Genomic DNA, 21,917 nt, shown 5'->3' with positions numbered 1-21,917 from the left:
AAATTAGTTTAATACAACTGTCAGCAGCAACACCTGCCAGGAGTTTAATACAATTCAACAGCACCACAAACTGCAGTCTCTAAAATTTGCAAGACTTGTTAATTGGACCACATTCATTTTAGTTAGGTGAATCTAATGAGATGGTTTCTGTGTATACAGAAATCTTTTTACTTTACTTTTAAATTCAAACATGCCCCCAGAATGATTAAGATAATTTAGCGTATTTCTTTATTGATGTTATACAGTATACATGCCCATCCACAAAAATGATGAAACCAGTCTTTTCATTTCAGGCTTTAAGAGCAGTTTCCCGTTTAAATTGAAAGACAACAGTAACCTTGAGAAGAAGGTTATGGCACAAGCGTAGATATTCAACGACTCTGATGATACACTATAAATGAAATACAGTTAAAATGATGTGAACATAGAGGACATAACAGTATTTAATAGGCAACTTGAAATTTAAGTTACAGTATGACAAAAAAAAGTTAAACCATAAAAAAAAAAAAAAATTGCACATTTCGGTTGATTGAAAAGGCTGTAACATGGTCATAATTTGAAAAATAAATAATCCATTCTGTAGAGTGGACAATCTTATGTCCTTATTTTCATATTATAAATCATTCTGAGCTTGGTGTGTGATTGGTGTCAGACAAACTGTAAAAGGGCGCTTTAAAACAGTATGTAAGGACACAGATGTTCACCTCATTAATTCCAGTAGTAAAACCTCTCCTGACAGAAGGATTTAATAACTACAAAGAGTGATAATGGAGGTTTATCCAATATAAACCGTTTTAAAATGAGTCCAGTATTGGTTATTATTATAAGTGAAAGACACGGGTGGATATTTGGTCGTTTGTATAGTTAATTGATCGGTAAAACATGCTCATGAGGAAAAAGGCCCGACGCCATGGAAACAGACATGTATGGACATCCTGTACACCTGCCCCAGGTACCTGTTTAAACTCACACCACTGATAAGTGAGTGAGTGTGTGTGTTTGGAGAAGGGGGGAGGAGGGGTCCACAGTACTGGTTTAGAACTCTGCTGTCAGTTGTCCATTACTCTGGATGAGCCTCATGATGGTATGGACCACCTCTGATGTGGTGCCCTGACCTCCGATATCAGCCGTGTGCAACTGCAAGAAAAAGAACAGGGTGCTGACAAACATGGTCCAAAATTATAATGAAATAATTAACAGTTAATTCAACCCTGAAATTGTATCATTGTGCAATATGTTTCCTGCCACATACTGTATGTGGAGAGCCGCATTGTGTTTTTAACTGTCGGTAAGTAGCAATCAGTTTCCAGATCAGGTATTTAAATACCATAATTAATGCCACAGACATACAATGTAACATCAGATACCATACAGTGTAGAACTTTGTTCAAGCTTTGGGACAGTGAAAGGACACAATGCTGCTTTGTGTGAATGCATTGTGATGCTTTTTAGGAAGCGTGCCAGACCGGCCACCAGGGCCTCTAATCCTCTAATCCGACAATGATGGCCTGTTAGCTTTATGGCAGCATGACAGGTGAGGGGATGGGCCTATCGGTGATGGGAGACTCACCCTGGTCTCATTCATCGTGGTGAGGATGGCATTTCGGAGCAAAGTTGCGTATTCGTAAAGCCTGGAGACGTACACGAGAAAGAATTGTTCACGTTACAAGTATAGCACAGTTGCAACATTACATCTGGGATGAAATGGCAGGGAAACAGGTATTTTATACGCTTACTTCAAGTGGTCCAGCATCATGCAGCTAGCGAGCAGCATGGCAGTAGGGTTGGCTATGTTCCTATTTGCAATACTTTTTCCTGTGTTCCTCGTGGCCTTGAATTTCAGAAAAGGGCAAGATAGAGGTGAATCTCTCTGAATTATAATATATCAGGCAGACATGACTCATACATTTTCATGCATCCGAAATCAAAGGGAACAGTGTCCTACGAGCCTGCTAATTTTCTAAACACTTACCGTTTCAAAAACAGCATAGTCCCGACCATAATTGGCCCCAGGCACGAGGCCAGGCCCTCCCACCAGGCCAGCGCACACGTTGCTCACCACGTTTCCATACAGATTAGGCATCACCATCACATCAAACTGCTGCGGTTTGGATACCAGCTATAAACAAATGGCGGCAGCAAAATGATTTAGATCAAGGAACATCTGCAAACGCTCCTTTAATGCCGTGAAATGTTATAAACGTTATCACCTGCATGGTGGTGTTGTCCACAATCATGCTGTCAAATGTGATGTCTGGGTAACCAGAGGCTACTTCCCTGCAACACTGCAGGAACAAGCCATCACCGAGCTTCCTGTGGAAGCACACATGCTACACTCAACATTTTGAGCACCAGAAGAACGTTATGCAAGACTCAGAGGGCCAGACAGCTCTGACAGGATACATTTGCCACCAAGGACCTTACATGATGTTAGCCTTGTGTACGGCGGTGACCCTGCGGCGACCTTTCTCTCTGGCCAGTCGGAAAGCATAATCAGCAATCCTGAAGGAATTGTTCCTGGTGATGATCTTCAGACTCTCCACCACCCCTGATACACTCTGAAGAATACAGTGGGGAGAATAACAAATCAAGACTAAAGTTCAACATTAAGAGTTGAAACATAAAATAATAATAAATAAATGATAATAAAATGTACTTATTATTTCATACTGTGTCTGTTGGTGATTGACCACGTCTATCCAATATTAGTCTCTTTAATAAGGTCAGTATTGATCCAAGTGTGTCACATCAATAGTTTCTGCATCATTATTTCCCTTTGCAAATTCTGTATATTCGAAAGTGTATGGACGGTACCGAACCACCATTTCAAAAAAGAACAAAAGAGGAAAGAGGTCTTTCCAAAGGAGGGCGCATGTATTTCAGCAGACAGAAGAATTGATTGTTTTCTCTGTTCTGTCTGACCTCGTGCTCCAGACTGCTGTACTCTCCCTCGGTGTTCTCCCTGATGATCATGATGTCAATGTTCTTGTGGCGAGTCTGGACTCCGGGGAGGGACTGACAGTGCATCACGTTGGCGTACAGGTCTAAGCTTGTGCTGTTGGAAATGGAACGAGAGGGAGAGGGAGAAAACAATGACTCCCACGGACACAAAGGACCAAATTATGGACGATGTGTGAGCCATCTGGCAAACAAGGGCCTTTCATCAAGGGAAATGAATATTTTATTTACACTTACCGCAGGAGATTGTTTCTGGATTTGACAGATGGCGGCATGGTGTGTTTGGTTTCTATGTTGCCTGCCAGAAGAGTTGAGCAATTTAAGTTAAATTACAGTGTCATAGTCATAGTATAAGCGACATGCTGCTTACAGCCGTGCCCTGCTTTTCATGTCCTTGCTTACCTTTAAGGGCAACTCCATTACGGCGGATGGCTGTGATGGCATTATTGATATCGTCCTCTGTCTCCACAGCAGAGTTGACGTGCACCACCTCAAAGTCCACGGGCACGCAGCTGAACCTGCAGCACAATTACAAACCACACATTAGAGGCATCCCTCGCCTGTCTGTAGCTGATACTTTCGGTCAAGATTTAGATAAAGTCTAACCAACCTGAAAACCTCTCTGACATGACTGAGAAGCTCTGGACCGATTCCATCTCCAGGTATGAGGGTCACAGTATGTCTGCCTCCATACTTTGCAGGAGGGGGCTGTAATATTTAACACATTATTCACTGCGATGACCAACACGAGTGATTTTGCAATTTTTTTTTTACCCATATCAACAAATACCCAATGTAAATTTGCAGATATACTACCATATGATTGAATTTGATTTCCAGCCTCCCACTTTTAAAGTTAAATGTCAGTGTTATATGAACATCACTTTGCACAGATGTAAGACTAGGGCTGCACAATATTGGAAATAATCCTGACATTACTGTGTTTCTTCTTACTGCAATTGAAAAATTTCAGGAATTTATACCGGTTGGCTTGAATGGCTCTATCTGAAGGCGAATAATCATGAGTGGTGGTTCATTGTGCACGCAGAGCCTGCATGTCACTCACCAGCAACAACATGTATCCAAGAACTTTAAATCTAAGCACATTATGTTACATCATACAAAGTGGTTCCTGCAAGTTGAGAATGTTCTTATGGTGGCGGGTGTCATGGCATTTGAACGCTTTGCATGTAGAGATTCATGCAGTTTAGATTGGGGCAGCGTAACCAGTGTTGTTCTCCATTGCAACAATTTACATAATCCCACTAAATGCCTGACATGCAGACAATCAGAGGATGTTCCAATTCACAAATGTGAACCTCATGTGTAGGTAGATGCCAGCTAAGCAGCTGTGCATAGAGAAGCCTCCAGTTACTGCAGCTCAAGCGACACAGGCCAAAAATGTGTTTGTTTGTAAAGACTGAAGTAAGACATTTTAATGCAAGATTTACCTCTTTTTAAACCCAAGTAATTTTATCACTGGAGCCTTAGTTATTTACTAAAATAACTTTGTTTATATTGGGTTTTGTCAAAACTATCACCACTTGTGGGGATCTTGACTAGTTCTGGTTAGACATTTCACTTCACAAAAGACATTGTAAAATTGGGAGTTTATGTTTTTGTTTTTTTAAAAACAGCAAAAAGAGTTTTCAAAATGGCTTATGCATGTCACTTCATGAAAAAAGTTCATGTGGAGTATTGTTCATTATGGTGGGTTGACAGTTTCAAATATATGAAAGTCAACTGTCATGCTGTGTTCGAATGAAAAGACAATAAGAGTAAAACGTGTGTAATATTGTCCAAAAGCACAGTTTATAATCAATGGGCAAGAAAATACAAAACCACTAATACAGGTCCAAGGCAACACAGAAGTATGTATTTGAGGGTGTTATTCAGGGGTGGGCAATATAACGATTCAGCTATAATATAATGTATTATCTTTAATATTGTGAGTCAAGAACCAATTTGATAATTGTAAAGCAGTGGAAAATGTCCCAGTAGGAGATCCCATGCAATCCATCTGACATGTGATATTCCATGACGGTAATAATATTGTGATGAATACCAGTGGTCTTCTGGATCATAGTTACAATACTTACAATATCTCCACCCTGACGGACAGCAAGGAAAGCAGAAGGACAAGAGTCAGCTTGACAGTTTGGAAGAAGAACATGTTAACTCCAAATAATACAGTTGTAGTATAACCTCTTCCCCACCCAAAGAGAAAAAAAAAAAACCCAGATGTATAGCACTCCCATGTGACAGTGAACCCAAAATGAAAAACACCCCAAATTTAATCCAAAGCCATATAGCTTGGAAATAAAGAGTTTAATGAGAAACAGTGATTTTATGGCATAACATAAAAAAGTGACAAACTGAAAAAAATCAGGTTACTCGTTTTGACAGATTTTGAGCCCCACTGTCAGATTTACTCACAGTATGCGAGGTTTTATTCCTGTGACTTGTCACAGTCGTTCCAAATACCTGAAAAACAAAATGAATACAGTTCATTTCAAGAGTGTTTGTTAGTGGATTTAAATAATGCTGATTAACAAACATTTTAAATTAACAGGAGGAAGCCTGATGGCTTGCTTAAATCAATCCGTATGACCTTGTGTTCATATCGAATAACGGAGTATAATTCAGAGTCACTCACACCAACACTCACAACCGATAAAACGAGGTAAACGTTATATGGTCTTACTTTAACCGAATTTCCAAGGCGTCCACCCAGAAACGGATTAATAATTTTGGACACAGAGAGTACGGCACTGCGAGCAGCCATCTTGATTTTGGAAAAGCATCCGCGTGCACCAAAAGTAAAAAAAAAAAAAAAAAAAAAAAATTATAACACGGCGAAGGCATGACCCGCCCTACCCTACATCTGATTGGCTAGATTTCGTTGGCTGCGGCCGTTACCTTTACGCATGAGGACTAATAATTGGTCAATGTTAGGGCGACAATAACCAGATAACCAATCAGAGCCAGAGTAGGACATGCCATGACTTTACCGTCTTACGGACAAAATCGTGTACGAGGTTGAGGTTACTTTTAAAAAAAATTAAAAAAAAAAATCAGATTAGACATTCAGTTTTTATCTATTGAGTTAACTTTGTGACAATTTAAGGAGACAAATCAGCAATAAAATGTAAGAAATGGTTTAAAATCTAAGATAAGTTTGGTCACGTGATCTTATTGGCGCAGCCGCTGTGATCACGGCTGGGTTTGGAAATATATCCGGAAGACAAATGGGAGAAACCAAACATTGTTTTCCACATGCTCGTCGAAATCACAGTGACACAACTTCGACTGACCACATCAGCCTCGGGTTGTCTTTTTACTGAAAGATTTTTTTTTTTATTATTTTTTTTTACGTCAGGAACGCGTCAATGAGGAAACAGCGCAAGAAATAGTAAAAGTCCCGGTTGACCAGAGCAACAGCTTCTCTTGACGTTCGGTACATCCCAGCAAAAGGCAACAACACGAGGCAATACTCGCCCGAAACGTGGACCAATAAGGTACAATTTACCATTTTCAACTTTTAAGTTTGTTTGTAAAAGTGATTAATGGTGTCGTTCAGAACATATTCTATTTTGGCTTGTCTTTCCGATGGTGTGGGTTCATGTCATAACCTTAAAACGTCATGTCTGCAGAGCCATCTTGCATGGTCACAAAAAAAAAGCTCTCGGTGAAAGATGTCACAGGCTTTGAGGGAAAGAACCCCAAATTTAATTGGATAGCTAATTTCATTGTCTTAATAGTGAAACGTATTTATCCCTCAAGATTTTTTTTTTTACAAGTTTTTAAAACTCTTTAAAGTTACATGTTTACACAGTAATGTTTGTTTCTTTTAAAAACCTAAAAATATGCATATATTTTGTTTGTTTTTTCAGGTTGACCTTTCTATTTTATGTCCTTTTTAAACTCTAATAACTGGAAAATGGAATTATAATAGGGTTTTTGACAATAAAGCCCCTGTGTTAAACTTTTAACTACGCATTGTAAACATGACTGAAATTAACCAACTCTAATGTTTCTGTCCAGGTCTATGAGACACTGAATCATGAGATTAACAGGTGGGTGGAAATTAGAGTATGTCAGTTGTCTGGAAGTATTTTCAAAGTGTCTTTTGCTTGAACTGGCGTTAACTGTTTCTCCTGACAGGCTTGCGGGCTGTGGCTGTGCTGCTGTTGGTGGGGCTCACCTGGCTGCTCGCCAACACCCTTTTTGGAGGAGATAGTGCTTCATCTGTGCGACATTTCTTCAGTGGTAAGATAAATACTGCTTAAACAGTAACTGGATTATCAGAGGTTCTGGGTGATAAATATTTTCACACTTCTAACATTTTAGTGACTAGAGACTAATTTTGATCATTTAATGTTCGTAAGTATCAACCATACACGCGTATTAAATCTTGATGCATGTTTGATAGAGGTCTGTGTATGAAAATGTGTTTTTCTTATTAGTTCATTCGATTGTAAATCCTCTATTTTTTCAGGTGGAAGTGACGAACCAACGCCTGGTAAGTAGAAGGGAACTGTAGGACATGGTTCTACTCGTCAGGTATCACCATGATAATGTTGTATCCTTATCTTTCTGTTTATTACCACTGACTCATTTTTTTGTATGTTGTAGCTGAACCCCGACCTCGAAGATTTAAATGTGGACTTTCAGCCCCCTGTCCCTCAAAGCATTTGGCTTTCCGTCTGGTGTCTGGTGCTGCCAACGTCATTGGCCCCAAGATTTGCTTGGAGGACAAGATGTGAGACTTAGTTTACCACGTTCTCCCTTCATCTATGTCTTTGTCTCTCCCGTTGTCTCTTTTGTGGTGTTTTCCTTTTTTTTTCTTTTTTTTTTCTTCTTCACACTCTATTCTGTTTTTTTTCCTCTGTGCTGTCAAAACCAGGCCTCCAAGTCTGTCTGGGGAGCTGAATGCAAGTATTGTTTCAGTCTGTTTGTGCCTCATCTCCTTAGTTCTGTCTGTGGTCTTGTCCCTTTTTATGTTTTGTTAGTCCTTCAGTGTTGGGTAGTGTGAATAAGTGTGTAAATTGATGTGTATGTGTGATGCTTGTGTTTCTGTCTAACAGGTTGTTGAGCAGTGTGAAGAACAACGTTGGCAGGGGACTAAACATAGCTTTGGTGAATGGTAAGAAGGTCATTCTTTTAGATTTCAGCAGACTGTGTTGTATTACAATTTTATTTCCTCTTAGTCACAGTATTTTAACATCTTACTCATGTGTCTTTGCTCCAGGGGTCACAGGCGAGCTCTTGGAGACAAAATCCTTTGATATGTGGGCAGGAGGTAATAAAAAACATATTAATATCTACTATGAATTCCCCATCTCGTGGGACATATGGCTTGTTAATAAAAACCCATAAACCACAGTTCACAGCTCATTTGATGTTTGTTTTCAGATGTTTCTGACCTGTTGAAGTTTCTGCGACCGCTTCATGAGGGAACTCTTGTGTTCGTGGCTTCATTCGATGATGCAGCTACAAAGTAAGAATCCATGATGTGCCATCAGTTCTAGTTCAGCACTTCTCACTTTAAACTTAAGACACACTTCATATTAATTCTAACCTATAAATTGTCAGCTAAATTGAAAGATATTTCATATTATAAATATTGTTGTTATTGTGTTAAAGTCATGTTATTGTTGTTATTGTGTTAAAATGTTAAACATTTTGAAGAATAAATTAAATTTCAAATAGCTAGACAACAGCAGGGCTAATATCCAACCAGTTTTATATATCGTCAGCTAATGCTTATCAGTTCATCTTCTGTCATCTTCACAGCTAAATGCATCGTTGTACACTCCACTCGTAAATGCATACATTTTCTAACTTATTGAAAATCATGCATAATATAAAAAGGTATCGTCAAGCAAGCAATTAATAATGCCACATGAGGAGTTATGCATTAAAAAAAAGTCCTTTTAAAAATGATGTTTTGTCTCGCATTTGGGACAGTTGTGTGTGAGGTGTAACACTGTAAAAATCAAAATGTTCACAGAAGGACATTACCGGTGCAATCAAGAATAATAAAGACAACATGTCCTGTTGGTGATAATGAGACGTCTAATGTTTCGTTCTGTAGTTTTGAACACTTGAGGCCTTTCAGTAATACAAAATGAGCACGATCATAAATCCCTCTTTGTTTCCCTCACAAGCCTTTTGGCTTCAAAACGTATCAGCTTTGTAAACAGGGCTGCGTACATTCCCAAATAATCCAATCAATTTGATTCAATTCAATTAAATCTTGACGTTTCAGTTACAGATAAACCTATCAGTTATCAAATCAATTCCAATGTTGCCTTAAGCACCTCATCATCAGATTTGATTCCGTAAACACATTTTCTGTTCATTAAACTGTTGACAAACTGACGGGGTTTTTTTTTTTCTCTCGGTGGCAGGATGAACGACGAGTCTCGACGACTGTTTGAGGAGCTGGGGAGCACGGCAATAAAGGAGCTGGCCTTCAGAGACACCTGGGTATTTGTCGGAGCCAAGGGCATTGAGAATAAGAGTCCCTTTGAGCAGGTATGTTATTATTACTAATATTGAGCAGAGGCTAAGTGTAAAGTAGATCTGCTTATTTTGACATGATGATGTGCTTCCTGTTTCATAGTATAAGTATATTTTCAAAAGGACTCACCAGACAAAACCGTATGATCATGATTTAGGCCCGGGACGCACTGCCTGCATGGAGTATGCATTGCGCCTTGATTTTCATTTCACAGCCCATGTTAACAGCTTAGAGTAGCCGCACAGTGCGTCTCACGCTTAAGTCATGCCTCGCATATATACTGTCATGCAGAGAATAGACCTGACCCCTATTTGTCACCTGTGCTCCATGTGGTTCCCAGTACAAATATACAGGGAAAATATCTGTGATCACGTGCACTATATAATGATGACAGTAATCAACTGTCAACTCTGATTATATCATGCATGCCGTCTCTCCTTCCTTATCTTTCCTCTGTGTCTGTGTGTCTTGCTCTGAATGAAGGTAAACAAATATCACATGCCTGCTTTTTGGTTACAAATCATCACTTGTTGGACCTCAAGCATTTATTACTCATGGCGATTATCGAAGGGAAACTCAATTATTCAATAATAGGACAGGTAGGCGCAGCACCGCTGGAGACATGCTGCCAGTGTGGACACACTCAAACGCAAGTGGATTGCATGCCACGCAGCCTGTGTGTGTTGGGCCTTAACGTTACCATGTGCGTTACATGGAAGAACGTTTCAAAACGAAAGCAAATAGTGCCATGAAAACAATCACAAACAATGAAAATATAAAGCAACAATGGTAAAAATAGAACAGCGGAGACATGTTGAAAATAGACACGGTGTGCGATAATTAACTTTTACTTTTAAAAATGTTTTGAAAAGTGATTTAAAAGATGTCACCTATCTTGTACGATCAGCTGTCATCCAGAAGCTACTATGAACCTGATCCTTGGTTGGTGACATCAGTTCTGTTTGTCTGTGGTTGCTCCCATTAGCGTATGAAGAACAGTAAGAGCAGCAACAAGTATGAAGGCTGGCCGGAGTCTCTGGAGATGGATGGCTGCATTCCTCTGCGGCCACCACTGGAAGGTTAATTATGCCCGGTACTCTCTCACATGCGTTACACCTAGCAGCATCAGCGAAACAGACTGCTAGAAAGCCAAGGAGCTGCTCCCTCTCATGGTTGAGGCATGAGTTGAATGCAAAGACTGTCTGGACTTGATATATTTAAAATTGCTGGAACCTGTTGTAGAGGATTTATGAATTAAGCTTTGTGAGACACCTTTTAAGCTGAAGTAATGTTTTAGAAATAAGGAAAACAATATCATGTCAACCGAAACTTGAAAGTGCAAATGCTTTGTGACCAAAGTGTAACTGACTAGTGAATGAACACAGCTGGAGTAGGTCTTCCAAAGCCATCATAGGAAATGGACATATTTCCTCCCTGCAAGACTGCCTGTCAATATTCTGTGCTGGAAAATGTTGAATACTTGCACAGAATAAAAACAACATACTAACTGGTTTCACACTACAGAATTGGAAAACCTAATCCACATCAGCTAAGAAAAACCTTTGAGTTACTCTAGTAGTTTAATGAGTCCTTAGCACCAGGTCTGTGGACAAATTTTATATTTGAATATCTTAATATATTTGCATTATATAATATTCATTGATAGTTGTTATGCCTAGTGTTATTTACCATTGTCTTCGTAGAACTTGATGAACCGGAGTTGTTGCTTTCCACGGGTTTACAGATTTCATGTCAAATATTTGTTCATAATACTTAGAAAACTATTTATTTACTTTGATAGAAAACACAGCTGGTTGATTGTTTGAGTTTTCATCATAAAGCCAATAGTTTTAATGTTGTCTCAGGCCTGTGAGCATTTTTCCACTGAGTTGAAGATTCAACATACATGTGTGGGTGTTTTTTTTTTGGTGTTTTTTTTTATGTTGAATGTATTCACTTGCCCTCTTTCAATAAATAAATATTATTTTATCTGTATGGTTAAGAGTCTTTTCTTCTTTTTTTAACTTATTTTATGTGACATAAGTGTAAATATTATTTTCTACAAAACACTACAATCTGTTTGTATTGTGACAACAATACTGATGAATAAAAAATGCTGCAATATTTGTATGTTGTTTTTTTCCATGGGTCCCGAGTATTGTTGAGTGGAACAGTCGTTTTTGAAAAGAATCAGCAGAGGGCGACAGAAGTCCAAATCTCACTGAGGTTACTCGGTTCATTTTGCTGAAGGCGTCTGCCTCATCAACATGCTCCGGTGAAGATCAATGCTGCGGACTTAATGTGGAAGATTTCTGTTTTGGCAGTAAATTCAGTGACAGCATAAAATCATGGTGCTCGTTGAATCGGTACACTCTAACGAGATGAGGACAAACGATCAATTGCATTGTTCCATTGAAATGTGTTATGGGGCATTCAAGTGTTATTAGATAAATTGTGAATCCCAGCAATACGTCATGTGACGTTCAAACGGGCCAAGAGCCTACAGTCAACTACTAAATTATTAATGATATAGTTTATTGCTCAGATTATTACTGGGACTTAATTATCATATTTAGTGCTGTCATTTAGGCACACTTTAATAATTACTCTGTATAGTTTTTATTTAGCTGTTTTTGTGTCCCACTTAACATGCACTTTATTATTCCACTTGAATACATCAGATAGAAACAGGGGTATTACAACTAATAAAATCGTTATTGTCCCAAGGGGAACTCTGTTTTCAGAGGTTCCACAGCTCACAAGAAAAACAAGATATGTATCAAAATAAACAAATTCAATTGTAGATAGATATAGTGGGCATACAGTACCGTTGTACAAACATAAACATGTATGCCTCCATATACAAATACACCAGAAAGGGAAAGTAATCAAGTAGGTTTACTAAATACTGTACTTGCATAAACTTTTAAGGTACTTGTACTTTACTTTAATGCTGCTTTACATTTCCACTAAAAGGTTTCATGAAGCACTATTATACTTTTTACAGTCCTTCCTTTTATTTGACAGCTAATTACTTGTTTTTGAAAATTATTTTTCATTTTGCAAACACAATTTATGCGATGCAATGCTGACAGTAGTTTTTTTTTTAACTTTTGATTTATTTGACCTGATAACACGTCTTTAAATTTAATCAATAAGTAAGTTTTGAGGGGCAGAATGAAATATTTTTAAATTGTTGTGCTCCTACTGAATACTTTTTCCATCACTAGAAAAAACATATATGTACATAAGGTATTTTTTTTTACGACATAGTTGGAATCTAAATTAATACAAATCTACGCCAACCATATAACGTGTTTTAATATCCTTTAATATCCTTTGCAGGCTTGTTACTTGTTTACGAGGAGCAGTGAAGGCAGCATTAAAGTCACATAAACCGTGCACGTAATAAACATGTAGTATTCTGCCCCCTAGTGGCGGATTAAGGCAACTGTAGGTTTTCTTCGTCCTCTGGATGATGATGATGATGATGATGAGCCCCCGTGGCAAGTGAGAAACTGGCAAGGCAGGCGGCGCGCGCTCAGTTCACACGAGAACCTGCTGAAGGCCGTCGGTGTCGTGCGTTGTAAATTATGTACATAAGTCACCGTTATTTTACGGATACACGTGAATGGCCGGTCGCGCAACTTGGAGCCGACAAACCGAGCAGCGAGCGGGGAAATCTGTAGACCAAACGGCGAGCATCGTCTGAACGGGAACGCGGACACTAGGCGCTCTTCTCCGCCTGCCTCTCTCACACACAGACCCGAGGCTCGACGGCTCCGGTGGGGATTTTCAAGCACCGCGGCGAGCCTGTAAAATATAAAGCAGATTAAAAAAAAAACAAAAAAAACAAAAAAAATAACAAACGCTTCTGCGATTATTATTATTATTTTTTTTAATTTTTTTTTTTGTCTTTCTAAAGCTTTTTTTTTTTTAATGTATTTTTTCAATGGCTGTAAAATAATTTTGTAGGCAGAAAGCCGTGTGTAAATAACCCTGACGTTTGTAAATAGATAACACAAATCCAGTTTTCAGTGAGTTTGCTAGCTAGCTATATATATATATATCGCCGGAACCGACAAGCTACGATGTCAACATTCGGGTGAGTGTTTTTGTTTTGTTTGTTGTTATTTTTCAATTACGGTGTAAACAGTAAACATCGCGGCGTGCGAGAAGACCGTGCCCCCCTCCCCCCCCCCCCCTCTCTCTCTCTCTCTCTCTCTCTCTCCCCCCCCCCCCCCCCCCCCCCCCCCCCCCCCCCCCCCCCCCCCCCCCCCCCCCCCCCCCCCCCCCCCCCCCCCCCCCCCCCCCCCCCCCCCCCCCCCCGGAGAGACGTCGTTGTTATTTCTGTTCAGCATGTTTCGCCTATCCGTTTATCCTTCTCGTAATATCCTGAAATAAATTATGCAGATTTGGAAACACTTAAGTCAAGTGCAGACGTGCGGGGAAACGGGCCCTCAAGACACCTCAAGAGTTATTAGCCCATCATTTAAAGCTGCTCCGGGCACTGAGGTCCAGGAGGTCTGGAGGAGGGAGGGAGGAGGAGAGGAGAGGGGGGTTTGTATCTGCTGTCAGTCACTGTGCTCTTTGCCCTGTATATGGTGGTGGTGTCTTTCCCAAAGTCAGCTGAGCTACCGGCTAGCCAATAGCTGTACTTACATGGTGCACGTCCAGGCGTCGCCGTGTTGAATATGCTGGTAGCCTATAAATAACATACGTTCATTGCGTTTTTTTTTTTTTTTTTTTTGCTTCACTTCATCGGTTCTTTGTGTTGGAAAATTAAAAGTCGCCCTTCTAACATCACGTCTGAAACTGTTTCTTGTCAGTCGCAGAGGTGCATTATTAGTTTTATAATCTTTTTTTTTTTTTTTTTTGTAATGATTGTATTGGGTATCCATAAATTATGTAAAACGCTACCCATCACCTCCTGAACTCCCGTATTGATCTTTTTATAGATGAAAACAGTGCGTCCTGAGAGCCACGGTGGTGTACTCCCAACGTTAAGGGAGGACTGCTTGCTCTCCTCGGAAAAAAGGCTGACAGGTGCTTGACCACTGAAATCTACACTTTGCTGATCTCTGAGTAAGGCATCATCCGGAAAGGTTCAGAGACCATTTGCAAAAGTAAAAGGGGCCCAGTCGCTGATATGAGCTCCAGGAGTAGTAAGCCACTTTAGTGACATGTAATCCTGACTCATCATTGGATGATTAAGGAGCCTTTTGCTCACCTGGATTAGAGGAATCCGTTGGAATTGGCTGGTTCTGCTCACTGAGGGGAAAGAAAGAGAACAGAAACGGGAGTTAGATAACACATGTTCTCTCCGTCTCTCCCTCAGTGAACAGTACTCTGTGTGTGCTACCTACACTCTGCTCTCCCATGCTTGACCTGGATTGGACAAAAGTCCTTGTTGTGTTTTCAGCCTTTAGTTCCCCTAATGGGAAGAGAACAATCAGCGTGTGTTTGATTCTAGTTACTGGCATTTGATATTTTTCGGCCGATTTCAATACACCACGGGGAAGCAACATGTGCTGAACAGCTCGTCTAATCATTGAGCAGGAGGAGTTGTTAGTATTTTCTTTTGCACACACTGCTCTACAAATACTTAAAAAAAAAATTTTTTTATCAGGCTAATCTATTCATCAAGAAGTTAACCGAGTTTAATTTGTAGTGTCCTCTCTCCCCCAGTAGTGTGTTGGCCATGCTGCTTGTCCTGAACACTGCAATTGATTGTAATTGTGCCACACAATCACAGTTTGAACCAAACCACTGCCTGTTTTTCAATGTGACAACAGCAGACACAGTCAGTCAGCTCTTGGAGGGCTTACACCTGCTACTTACAGTAATGTGTCCGGGTGTGACTGTATGAGAGAAGTCGCGCCTGTTAAGACATGGTGTCACTGAACAAATACAGTCTCTGTTTTTATATCTGTCAGTATGGTCCACAGCTGAGCTGCGGAGTTCAGGTGTAGACCTGTGAGATAAAGAATAGTTGCTGCTCGACATCAAGCCCATTTTGAATTTTGGCCAGGAGCTCCCAGACCTTGTGCTACTCTCTGCCCCGTCTCCTCCCATCACTCAGCCTCCATCCCATCTGTAAATCTCTGTGGGAGTAATGCTGAATTGGAAGAAGACAGGAAAGATTCATGTGTTACATTAATGATGCATGGCAAAGTTGGCATCATAGGCTGCTGTAGATGCATTTTAATTCATTTTTTGGATCTTTGATCTACACACAAGACCGAAGAGTGTTGCGTTACACAGTCCACAAATTCAACTGCATTTCTTATTTATAAAAGCAAATCCTTCAATTTGAGAATATGTAATCAGGGGATATTTGGTATTTATTGCTTAAAAATGCCTAAAACAGTTATCAGTTATGAAGTTTGATGTTTTTGCTAACTGATCAGTCATTTGAGCTCAATTCTTTTCCTTTTTTTTTTTTCCTTTAGTAAGTTTGTCATTTGAGCATATTAATTATTAGTCCTGTGCAGTCCTTTCAAACTGCCCTCTCTCATAACGGAAATTATCCCCATGCTAATGTTCTCCCCTCGTGTTTCCAACCATTAAAAACATTGCTCCCCTCCCCTCCTCTCCCTACACACAACTGTAGCCGCTTTTGTTCAGGCCGAAATTTAGCTATAGTCACTGCTTTCATTCACACAAACATTGGCACATATTTTATCAGGCAAAATCCCCCCCCCCCCCAAGCCCCCGATTTTTTTATATATTTTTTTTGTCTGTGCCACCTCCCCCCTAGCCTCCCCCGCCCTCCCCTCACTTTATCTCTCTCTTGTTCTCTTTCACACACACATTTTTCCCACCCCTTGTGCTCGCCGGCTCCCCTCGCTCCGTCTCTCCTTCCCTCTCTCTCTGTTTGAAACTCTGCTGTCTGCCTGCTCCCTTCCTGTCCCCCTCGCCACTAGTTATTCACTCTTTTCATCTAAATGTGCCCCTCTATTGCAAAAACATAGCTGTCTGCGTGCACGCACACACACACACACACACACACACACACACACACACACACACACACACGCAGACAGACACACACACGCAGACACGGCTTCCCCGGCTCTTCCTTTTGTCCGCCTTGCCTAATTTTCCAGCAGCGGTTTGATTTGAGGGATTATCATGTGTCCCCATGAAGTTATTGATTAAAAAAAAAAAAAAAAAGGCCAGCGTATCAATGTATTTGCCGTAGGCAGCAATGTAGGACGTGCGTTTTGTTTTTCGATCAGGAGTAAGTCTTAAGTTATGCGGGGGGGCTTCTTTTTACCTCCGCTTCAGACTTCTTTTTGTTTTTTTTTCTTCCCCCACACAAACCGCGGATAACAAAAAAAAAAAAAACTGGGGGCCTTCAGCAGGTTTCTGAGAATAGAATAGAAATCGCATCTTCGGCGCTCTTGAAACAAAAGATGTCGCGATGATTTTTGCTGCACATTTCCAAAAATGATTAGGCAGCTGCAGGTGCTCCGCCCGTGGAGGAGCCTCACAGAAGCCTCGGAGGGCAGGCGGAGGGCAGCGTGTCAGATGCTCAGTTCTCATGTACTCCAGCGCTGAGAGAGAACAGAAGAGACGGTGAACTCCGACACGGGAACTTGGCGAACGCTTTCGCCCCGGAGTCATTTTGCAGCCGAAGCGAGATGTCACAGTTTAGCTGCAGTGTTGCTTTTTGTTGTTGTTGTTTTTGTTATCTTCAACTTTTACCACGTTTGCCCACACGGGCGGTTGCTTGGTCATTCGGCTGGCGTCAGGAAATTCCTTTCGGCATTCTTTCATTGAAACGGGACATGCGTTCTTGTCTGTGTATAAAAGGTGGAGAGGGACAGACGGATAAAGACAGAGTGAGAGACCCACCAAAGTTTGTTCTGATTTGCTGCTGTGTGTTTGATATCTGTATCTGTCTGTGTGTTTGTGTTAGTGTTAGTGTGTGTGTGAGTTATGAAGAGAGACTGGGCGGGTGTGTGAGAGACAGTGATGCAGTTGAACGTGTTTGATGTACTGTGATAACTCTGTCCGGTATGTGGCTTTCATGGGAACTCCTCGCCCTGGGGACATGGGAGAATAAGCTCCTGTTTAAAGGGGCAACTTCCCTCTCTTTATCGCCTGTTGTTTCTCCCCCTTTACGCTCCCCACATGGCGGTTACCTTTTAGGACTCACTGTACACTAAAACATGTACCTCCTAGGTTGCCCCGATTCACTTTTCCTTTCGTTTTGTCATGAAATCTCAGATTAGTAATACGTTTCTCAACATGGCAGTCGTATTCTAGCTTATTGCAGCATTTACATGAGTAGCTGGCAGAAACTGAAGATGGAAACTTGACACACAATTGACTTGCTCCATCTTCTCTAAGTGTGAAGCTATTTAGCTTTTCTTGATTGTGAAATTCAGCATTTAAAAAGTTGGTTGGACAAAAAAAATTGCAGTCTGGTTATATCACTCTAAACTCCAGGAACTGACACTAATATTTTGTCAATGTAGCAGTAACTGTAATATTTAAGGTCATACAAGCTCAGCAGCAGGACTGTTTGATTCACTGGATTAGCCCCAATCAAACCCATAATCTCATGTTTCATTTATAAATAGTTTAGCAATTGAAAATTACAATGTATCTCATTGTTGCATGTAATGTGCGCAGTATGTAATTTAAATGGCCTTGTTCTCCCATATGCGTTCATGATTTCATAATCAGTTTTGTTTCATTGTGACATGAGGTGTGGGAGGCTACTTGTTTAATGGTAATTACAGTTTGTGCCTTTGTCTCGGGAATGTTGCTGAACTGGAATTCTGCCTTCTTCCTCATGAGCCTCTTAGCAGTTGGTCTAATATCAGCGTATTGTGTTTTATTTTGACTGACAGCGAGTAGCATTGTATGTCCGACCCGTTTCCTTTGAGCCTGGAGAGACAATAGGCTTGATGTGAGTGTTAAAGACTGTGTTATAAAAGAGATAATAGCTGCAACAAGACAAGTCCCCAGTAGTTCCAGTGTTCTTCGCTCAAACTGAAGAAAAAGTCTAGACTTGCTGCTCTGACTTTGAAGAAAATATTTCAGCTGCCAAAGACTGACTGTACATGTGTAGTCCTCGTGGGTACCTTCATAGCTAAGAGAGCTGTAACCCTAGACAGTTTGGGGGCCAGTGACGTGGATGCCTGATGGCAGTGGCCCTTGAAAGTCTCAGATGATCAGTTGTAAACTAATACGTGTTGAGTTGTAAACTAATATGCAAAGTGAGTTAAAACCCTGACCTAGAATGCACCTTTTACTTTCCATACTGCACCATTACCCTCCCAGGACTTTCCGTCTCTGCAGCTTTTGTTGTTGGTATTAGTGCTCTCTCTCTCCCTGCGAGTTCAAATGCTTCATCATAAATGGTGACTCCGGGCTTTATTGCGTCTTTTATTGGTAGGTCAACCCCGTCTGTTAGATACTGTCTCCAAAGTAACTTCAGGCTGGCCAGTGTCTTAATGAAACAGCTCTGATGCAGCCGCTGTGAGATCACTGGCTGTCAGAGGTCAGAGGAGATACAAGACCTCTGGACAGGTGGAGAGGGGAAGGATGAAGACGTCATCGGAAAGATGTCCGCCAGTGTTCACACTAACAAACATACACGGGAACCTAAATGGGAGATCACCATGTCAGAGGAAAGTCGCTGTGTTCAGTTGCACCTTCATCTGGCGGGGCAATACTGAGGCTCAGCTAGAAACTTTGAATTATGTCTAATATCACTCTGCTTGAATGGTTGACTGGGTCTGAACTAAATACTGGTGGCTGATGCCTGTGCTGATGATAATCATTATCATAGTTGTGTATATTTATGAGCTCTTTGTTGCAAATGTGTGGTAGTTACTCCTGTACAGTTCAACAATCCCTCTGCGTATGAATTATTCAAACTCAACTGGCCCATAGTTCATCATCCATATTTAATGGATGGGATTGCATACTCCTAACTGCAGCTTTCTGTTGACTAATAGACCTGTCGAACACAACCTAAGTCACAGGACGTGCTTGATGATTGATGAAGACGTGTTCGAATCTTGACCAGGCTCGTTGAATATTATTTGAGGACTCTTTTGGTTTAAACAAATAAAGATTAAGCTTTTGTTTGACATACGTGTTTGCATTAACATTATGCAATTAGTTACCAGCAAGCAGCCATGAAATAAGACCATTTCCAGACATGGAAAAAAATTCACACCAAATATGGAGATCTTCAAAACCTACTAACCTCCTTAATCATCAATTCAAATTTGTGTATGGGGGAACCTGTTCAAAATGCAGTTCAACAAATACAAACTTCTTTAGAGACTTAAATATGACTGATTGTCTTCCTCGACCATCTGAGTACTAATGCAGTGTTTTGTTTTTGTCTTGCAGGTTTACTTGAAGATATTGACTCAACAGTTTGAAAGAAAAACACAGCAGCTTCAACAGGCTTGAAAACAACGCCTGCTTTCGTGTGTTTGTTCAAGCTGAGAGACGAGTGGCTTTCGTTGATTAGGTCTGCGCGAGTGAGCTGTGAATGTAAGAAATGGTGAGAAGGAAAGTGAGGACAGGAACTATTCTCTAACGGTTGTGGTCTCACCGTCCTGCGTTACTGTAAAGCAGCAAAGAAAAGAAGACCGAGAGGACGTGGGCAAAGGAGAAGTGAGGGACAGTTGCCAGTTTGACCAAGGACAGCCTTCACCTGCAGCACTGGAACAGCCTGGTGGACTAGAAGGCGAGAGAGACGGGGACTGACGGACCAGCAAAGGTTTGGAGGAGGAGGAGGAGGAGGAGGAGGAGGAGGAGGAGGTCTAGGAGGGGTGGGAAAGGCCATTCTCCATGGCTACTGACCCAGGAGAACCCACAGGCACCGAGGACTCCTCGGAGAAACCTGATGGAAAGAAGGAGGAGGACACGGAGCGGGAGGGCAGGGCCGACCAACAGAGGGAGAGGACACACAGCACCCCGATGGACTTCCCCTCCTCCCAGACTCAGGAGAGGAGAGTGACAGAAGGACAGCAAGGAGGAATTGGAGGAGGAGGAGGAGGAGGAGGAGAAGCTTCCCAGCAGTGTGAGGAGACCACAGTCAGACCGATTTCGTCCTCCACGCCCTCCTTACCGGTCGATACAGGTCAGAAACGACTGAGAAGGGAGAAGCGCTTCTTCAGGAAGAGCGTGGAGATTTGTGAGGCGGACGATGAGGTGGAGGTGTCCCCTGAGGCGCCCCACAGTGCCCCCCACCTGGAGCTACGCTCTTCAGACTCAGTCTTCAATAGCAGTGGCCAGCAGCATGGAACTGCTTCATCCTGTGCAGCCTTGGGGCACGACCCATCATGTCCCAGTTCAGGCCATGAGCCTGGCAAAGACGCTACTGCAGCTGCAGCTACACAGAGGGGTAAAGAAAGGGACCGCGAGCAGGAGGAGGAGGCAGAGATGAAGGCTGTAGCCACCTCTCCGGGAGGAAGGTTCCTCAAGTTTGACATTGAACTGGGCAGAGGAGCTTTTAAGACTGTGTATAAAGGCCTGGACACAGAGACTTGGGTGGAGGTGGCTTGGTGTGAACTTCAGGTAAGACAAACTGTTTTCTTCATGATGCCAAATATGCAACCATAATTACACATTCTGCATTATCTGACACATTTAGGATATAAACCCAAATAAATCAGGGCTTTAAGCCTGGTATTTCTCTTTTTAAGTGACAGAGAAATTTGGAAATCTCAGCTTGTTGTCTGCTTGCTGGTCACACGTTGAGTGGAGATGGGGATGAAAAGCAGGAGTGTCGCTCGTGCCTGAGTGACATTACAAAGCGAAAGTGGATGCTTTGCCTTTTCTAAGACTGTTATGAATAATAGAATTATCTTCTGTGAGCGTGTCTTCTTGTTGTGATAGATGTCCTATTACAAACAGTATTTCCTGCATTGGCTTGAATTACACAAAATGGAAGTATTCATTTTAGGGTTTGTATTGATGGCACTGTGTTGTAGGGGAAGGCTTTGAAACCAGAGAAAGGGACTCCTCACAGCTTTTGAAAAGAAACATCTTGAAGCGTCTAGAGTACGTACGGCCTCTCTGCCTTATTTTATGGAAATGAATTATTACACAGGCTAATATTGTCAGTAATCAAACCATCAATATGTATTACAATTTTTAAAATGATTAGTTATTATTGTGAAATATCTGGTCAACATTATGTTGCTACGTCAGCTAGTTTTAGCATGCTTATGAGTATCGCCGAGGAGACAGTAGTGACAGCCCACTCTTGTCTCGTGTGTCACGCTATGATGTACGAGATGCAAATAGTCACGTGAAAGGGGAATTCTGAATGGGATCCATTTACTGAGCAATACAGCAAATAGGAACCCTGTAGCATATGTAGGTGTAACAACAGCAAACATTTACTACAAGGAACTCTTTGTCATCTAATGACATTACAGTGGGAGGATCA

At 41.3% G+C, this 21,917-nt stretch overlaps 3 protein-coding genes across 10 annotated transcripts in view; 2 read left to right on the top strand and 1 right to left on the bottom strand.

Annotated features, from left to right (window-relative positions):
* Positions 1 to 205: 205 nt before the first annotated feature.
* idh3g (isocitrate dehydrogenase (NAD(+)) 3 non-catalytic subunit gamma) lies at positions 206 to 5,761 on the bottom strand. Its single transcript, XM_069688852.1, has 13 exons — positions 5,663 to 5,761; positions 5,379 to 5,442; positions 5,058 to 5,062; positions 3,569 to 3,666; positions 3,361 to 3,476; positions 3,196 to 3,256; positions 2,923 to 3,055; positions 2,425 to 2,558; positions 2,211 to 2,313; positions 1,973 to 2,119; positions 1,737 to 1,831; positions 1,571 to 1,631; positions 206 to 1,137 (listed from the first exon to the last, which is right to left on the bottom strand). Exons 1-13 carry the CDS (start codon positions 5,741 to 5,743, stop codon positions 1,036 to 1,038), a joined length of 1,200 nt encoding a protein of 399 aa, XP_069544953.1. The 5' UTR covers positions 5,744 to 5,761; the 3' UTR covers positions 206 to 1,035.
* A 406-nt stretch (positions 5,762 to 6,167) lies between these two features.
* On the top strand, positions 6,168 to 11,592 carry fam3a (FAM3 metabolism regulating signaling molecule A). Its single transcript, XM_069688851.1, has 10 exons — positions 6,168 to 6,476; positions 7,003 to 7,034; positions 7,123 to 7,227; positions 7,457 to 7,480; positions 7,594 to 7,720; positions 8,046 to 8,104; positions 8,210 to 8,260; positions 8,374 to 8,458; positions 9,372 to 9,498; positions 10,470 to 11,592. The coding sequence occupies exons 2-10, from the start codon at positions 7,022 to 7,024 to the stop codon at positions 10,566 to 10,568; spliced, it is 690 nt and encodes a 229-aa protein (XP_069544952.1). The 5' UTR covers positions 6,168 to 6,476; positions 7,003 to 7,021; the 3' UTR covers positions 10,569 to 11,592.
* Positions 11,593 to 13,324: 1,732 nt separating this feature from the next.
* wnk3 (WNK lysine deficient protein kinase 3) overlaps positions 13,325 to 21,917 on the top strand; it is a 32,758-nt gene continuing 24,165 nt past the window's right edge. For all 8 annotated transcript variants that reach the window (XR_011310526.1, XM_069688836.1, XM_069688850.1 and 5 more), the window contains exons 1-2: positions 13,325 to 13,589; positions 19,865 to 21,040. Coding sequence is in view for 7 of the 8 variants with exons in the window: in XM_069688836.1 (XP_069544937.1) it covers positions 20,312 to 21,040 (729 nt within the window). In the remaining variant the exon portion in view is untranslated. The remainder of the gene's footprint in view (positions 13,590 to 19,864; positions 21,041 to 21,917) is intronic.

Source organism: Brachyistius frenatus, unplaced genomic scaffold (genome assembly GCF_029030835.1).
Source record: "Brachyistius frenatus isolate BFR_SWC_R1_liver_20210118 unplaced genomic scaffold, ASM2903083v1 Contig_6, whole genome shotgun sequence".
NCBI classification, from domain to species: Eukaryota; Metazoa; Chordata; class Actinopteri; family Embiotocidae; genus Brachyistius; species Brachyistius frenatus.
The sequence above is the reverse complement of the archived record's forward strand: the minus strand, read 5'-3'. Positions and strand labels throughout refer to the sequence as shown.